Source organism: Oncorhynchus clarkii, chromosome 18 (assembly GCF_045791955.1).
Source record: "Oncorhynchus clarkii lewisi isolate Uvic-CL-2024 chromosome 18, UVic_Ocla_1.0, whole genome shotgun sequence".
NCBI classification, from domain to species: Eukaryota; Metazoa; Chordata; class Actinopteri; order Salmoniformes; family Salmonidae; genus Oncorhynchus; species Oncorhynchus clarkii.
In genome coordinates, this window is record NC_092164.1 from 13539168 (window position 1) to 13545066 (window position 5899).

The window sequence follows — 5899 nt, forward strand, 5'->3', positions numbered from 1 at the left end:
GTAATTTTCATCATATGTACACTTCAACTATGACAGACAAAATGAGAAAAAAAAATCCAGAAAATCACATTGTAGGATTTTTTATGAATTTATTTGCAAATTATGGTGGAAAACAAGTATCTGGCCCCGCAGCCTTGTGTATGTTGACCTGTTTAAAGGTCTTATTCACGTTGGCATGATCAGAGAGCATGATCACATGATCACAAAGTTGCCCGGAACAGCTGATGCTCTCATACATCGGTGTATGCTAGCTAACACACTTATTTACTGCAATCATATGCCAAAGCACATCCCAGAAGGCACCTCAATCCCTAAAATGTACCATATACCCACACATGTATAAATCAGTAACGTACAGCAAACTTGTACACATTGTAAAATAGAAAACAATATTCAGAACGTGACCTACCCATTGCATCACATTTTCATACTGGGAAGACCTGATGTTCGCGATCTCCCCCTCTCTGCAATCGGGGCCAATCACAACCCACCTTATTGTCATCAGAGTTGAACCAACCAATAAGAATGCTTGAACATTAAATACACATTTCTTTAGAGGCATAACCATACCTGTTACAATAGCAAAGCAGTCCTGTAGTTTAGCATCTGCTTCATCTGACCACTTGTTTATAGACCGAGTCACTGGTGCTTCCCTGCTTGAATTTTTGCTTGTAAGCAGGAATTAGGGGGATAGAGTTGAGGTCAGATTTACCAAATGGAGGGCGAGGGAGAGCTTTGTATGCGTCTCTGTGTGTGGAGTTTCCTGTTTGCTTATTTCCGTATACAACTGACTGAGTGCGGTCTTAGTGCCTGCATCTGTCTGTGGTGGTAAAAAAACAGCCACATAAACTATAGCTTAAAACTCTCTAGGCAAGTAGTGTGGCTTGCAATTTATCACAATATACTCTACTTCAGGCGAGCAAAATCTAGAGACTTCCTTAGACTTCCTTAGACAGCACCAGCTGTTGTTAACAAGTATGCACAGACCCCCCCCCCCCCCCCGTCTTACGTCTATCTTGCCAGTTTAGAGTATATCCTGCTAGCTGAATATCCATGTCGTCATTCAGCCACGAGGATATGACAGTTTTTGAAGACCCGTTGGTAGGATATTCGTGATTGTACTTCGTCTAATTTATTGTCCAATGATTGCACGTTGGTGAGTAGTATTAACGGTGACGGCAGCTTTCCCACTCGCCTTATCCGGGTCCTGACCAGGCATCCGGTTCTTTGTCCTCTGTACCAGCGTCGCTTCCTCTTGCAAATAACGGGGGTGTTAGGAGAATGTCTTGTGCGCCCTCCTTGTAGAAAAAATATTTGTCTAACCAGAGGTGAGTGATCGCTGTCCTGATATCCAGAAGCTCATCGTGTAATCAGAGGTGAGTGATCGCTGTCCTGATATCCAGAAGCTCTTTTTTTGCCGTAAAATACGGTTGCAGAAACATTATGTACAAAACAAGTTGTAAAAACCCCCACATAATAGCACAATTGGTTTGCCGCCCGTAAAACTGCTGACATTTCCTCCGACGCCATTTTATTTATACTTGGGATACTGCTTTAAAAACTGTAAAAGTAAAAAAATCACTGGAGGATGTCTTTAAGTGAAGATGTCTCAACAAAGACAAGGGCATCAGAAGTTAAAGGCTAGTCTTTCTCTGTCTGTCTCTATCTTACCATATTATATTTAGTAATGTGCTCTCAGATCCACCAACAGCTGACAGAAAAAGAAACTGCCTAAAAAGTTCCAAACTGCTGTCAAACTTCTCTTTTTAACAATTCAATGAACAAGTGGAGTCTATGACTTTCATTTCTAATCATTGAGGAGGCAGAATTTGAGGCTGACAAATGACTCAAGTGCAGTGACACAACATTGTTCTCTTAATTAACAGGATGTCTTGACACTTCCATCCCAGCTGTGATGTCTTTAAAACAGTGGCAATTCTCTCTTCATTATCATAGAGCTGGATGCAAAGATGACAGGTGAGAACCTATATAGTTTGTAGAATACTCATTCAATTCAGATGGAGGGATGGATGGGTGGGTGGATGGATGGATGGGTTTGGGTGGGTGGATGGATGGATGGATGGATAGATGAGTTTGGGTGGGTCGATGGGTTTGAGTAGATGGATGGATGGATGGGTTTGGATTGATGAAGGGATAGGTCTGGATGGATGGGTTTGAGTGGGTGGGTGGATGGATGGATGAGTGTGGGTGGATGATTGGGTGGATGGATGGGTTTAGGTGGATGGATGGATGAGTTTGGGAGGATGGATGGATGAGTTTGGATGGGTGGATGGATGGGTCTGGGTGGATGGATGGCTTTGAGTGGGTGGATGGATGGATGAGTGTTGTTGGATGTTTGGGTGGATGGAGGGGTTTAGGTGGATGGATGGATGAGTTTGGGAGGATAGATGGATGAGTTTGGATGGGATGGGTTTGGGTGGATGGATGGATGGATCAGTTTGGGTGGGTGGCTGGATGAATGGGTTTGGGTGGGTGGGTGGATGGATGGATGGATGGGTTTGGGTGGGTTGATGGATGGGTTTGGGTGGGTGGATGGAGGATGGGATGGATAGATCCATAGAAAGAAATGTACTGTTGACTGTATAAGAAGCTTTAGATAGAATAACAGTATAAGACTAAGTGATCATATCATAAAAAGATCCCCACTGACTACTGTTTTCCCATCTCCAACAGAGGTCCTGGACTATGATTATAAGTCAGACTATGACTATAATTCAGCCAACGACTCCTATTACTTCAACATCACCTCCTTTGACCTGAACTTTAACACATTGTCCTGTGCAGCTCAGCCCCTTTCTCCCGGTGCCGTCATATTCCTGTGTGTCCTTCACGTCGCCATCTTCCTATTGGCTGTTCCTGGTAACCTACTTGTGGGGCTCGTGATTGGCTTCAGTCAACAGTCCCTGACCCCATCCGACGTCTACCTGTTTCACCTGACTGTAGCTGACGGGCTGCTGGCTCTGACTCTGCCCTTCTGGGCTGCTAACACGCTCCACGGCTGGATCTTTGGTGACTTCCTGTGTAAGTTCCTCAGCCTGGTTATGGAGGCTAGCTTCTACACCAGCATCCTGTTCCTGGTGTGTATCAGTGTCGACCGCTACCTGGTGATCGTTCGCCTCGCCAAGTCCCGTAAGGGCCACCGAAGGGCCTGCAGATGGTACGCCTGCACCTTCATCTGGGCTCTGGGGGGCGCCCTCTCTCTCCCTGCCCTCTTCAACGACGCCTTCACACCCCAGAGCGGTGGTCCTACGAGGTGTGCTGAGCACTTCGGCGTCAGCAGCGCCACCCACCGGCGGCTCGCTACTCGCGGCCTACGCCACATCCTAGGGTTCCTGCTCCCACTAGTCATCATGGTGGCGTGCTACAGCATCACCGTGGCCCGGTTGCTGCAGACGCGCGGCTTCCAGAAGCACAGGGCCATGCGGGTCATCATTGCCGTGGTGTTCGCCTTCTTCCTGTGCTGGACGCCGTTACACATGACGGTGATGGCCGACACCCTGATGAGGGCCAAGTTGGTGCGCTTCGACTGTGCTGTGAGGAACAGGGTGGACCTGGCCCTCCAGGTCACCCACAGCCTGGCCCTGGTCCACAGCTTTGTTAACCCAGTGCTGTATGCCTTCGTGGGGGAGAAGTTCAGGGGGAACCTGGTTGCCCTGGTCAGGAAGTCACGGGGACCAGAGAGGGGGTCTTCGTCCGGATTTAGCAGGTCCACATCCCAGACCTCAGAAGGGAATGGACTGTTATGATTGATCTGACAGGTTGTCCCCACATTACTTTGAATCAGGGTTGGGGTCAATTCCATTTCAATTCCACTCAATTCAGGAAGCACTCTAAAATTCCAATTCCAATGCTTTTCAATGAGGACATTTTTTAAATCGAAATTTGGTTCACTTTCTGAACTGACTGGAATTGAAATGGAATTAACTCCAACCCTGCTTTGAATAACGTATAAGATTGTCCCTTTGTAATGTATTGTAACCTAACATTCCTTGCCTGACATTGAATATGTGCTGGCACTATCAGGCTGCAGACTCAGATCCTGTATGTATGTGATCTTTAATGTCCCTCCATATACTAATGCCCCTGATGTCTGTACATGTATATAATGCCCTCTGTTGTCTGTTGTATTAGGTAATAAATACCCTGTACTGTTGTTGTTTGTCCAAAGCTGCTTGATAAGACACCAGACACATTTCCTCTGTGATGTGACCAAATTGTTCCAAATCTTTCAACACTCAAGAGTTAACCCCCCCCCCCCAGAAGTTACCTTCTAGTCAGGGGCCGGCAGATGTATTTTAGGTCTCAGGCAAGCTATCTCACCATACATGGTTCAAAAGGCTATAATTGGCTCCCTTCTAGTGTTTGGTATTAAGAAGGCCCTACAGCCGGTGTATTACCCATATGTTCTGTTATTACTAAATTACTATTACTCCCATTCACCAGCAGAGGGCAGTCATTACATGGGTCTGAATGGGGATACCAGCTCTGACTGCACCATAGGCCTCCTGATTAGCTAGCTGGTGAAGACAGCCATAATGAGGTCACAACTATTTGAAAGCTGCCCAGAGTATGTCACAGTTATGATATTGGACCTGTCTTCTGTTTGGATGATGTGGACAGGCGATGTCATTTACAAAATAGGTTCCAATACCCTACTCAATAAATTGGATGCAGTCTATCACAATGCCATCCGTTTTGTCACCAAAGCCCCATATACTACCCACTAGAGGTCGACCGATTACGATCTTTCAACCCTGAGGACCAAAAAAGCAGATACCGATTAATCGGACGATTTTTATTTTTAAAAAATGTAATAATGACAATTACAACTATACCAAATGAACACTTTTTTAAACTTAATATAATACATCAATAAAAATCAATTTAGCCTCAAATAGATAATGAAACATGTTCAATGTGGTTTAAATAATACAAAAACAAAGTGTTGGAGAAGTAAAAGTGCAATATGTGCCATGTAAAAAAGCTAATGTTTAAGTTCCTTGCTCAGAACATGAGGACATATGAAAGCTGGTGGTTCCTTTTAACATGAGACTTCAATATTCCAAGGTAAGACGTTTTAGGTTGTAGTTAATATAGTATTTCTAGGACTATTTCTCTCTACCATTTGTATTTCATATACCTTTGACTATTGGATGTTCTTATAGGCACTATAGTATTGCCAGTGTAACAGTATAGCTTCCATCCCTCTCCTCGCCCCTACCTGGGCTCGAACCAGGAACAGATCGACAACAACCACTCTCGAAGCAGCATTACCCATCACTCTACAAAAGCCGCGGCCCTTGCAGAGCAAGGGGAATAACTACTCCAAGTCTCAGAGTGAGTGACGTTTTAAACGCTATTAGCGCTAACTAGCTAGCCATTTCACATCAGTTACACCAGCCATTAGGCTGATAGGCTTGAAGTCATAAACAGCGCTGTGCTTGCGAAGAGCACAGCGCTCAGTCAGACTGCTCTATCAAATCATAGACTTAATTATAACATAATCACACACAGAAATACGAGCCTCTGGTCATTAATATGGTCGAATCCGGAAACTATCATTTCGAAAACAAAATGTTTATTATTTCAGTGAAATACGGATCCGTTCGGTATTTTATCTAACGGGTGGCATCCCTAAGTCTAAATATTATTGTTACATTGCACAACCTTCAATGTTATGTCATAATTACGTAAAATTCTGGCAAATTAGTTCGCAATTAGCCAGGCTGCCCAAACTGTTGCATATATCCTGACTCTGCGTGCAATGAACGCAAGAGAAGTGACACAATTTCACCTGGTTAATATTGCCTGCTAACTTGGATTTCTTTTAGCTAAATATGCAGATTTAAAAATATATACTTCTGTGTATTGATTTTAA

At 44.4% G+C, this 5899-nt stretch overlaps 1 protein-coding gene across 1 annotated transcript; it reads left to right on the forward strand.

Moving 5' to 3' along the window:
* Positions 1-568: 568 nt before the first annotated feature.
* LOC139373015 (C-X-C chemokine receptor type 2-like) lies at positions 569-4174 on the forward strand. Its single transcript, XM_071112978.1, has 3 exons — positions 569-1376; positions 1887-1977; positions 2695-4174. The coding sequence occupies exons 2-3, from the start codon at positions 1971-1973 to the stop codon at positions 3765-3767; spliced, it is 1080 nt and encodes a 359-aa protein (XP_070969079.1). The 5' UTR covers positions 569-1376; positions 1887-1970; the 3' UTR covers positions 3768-4174.
* Positions 4175-5899: the final 1725 nt, after the last annotated feature.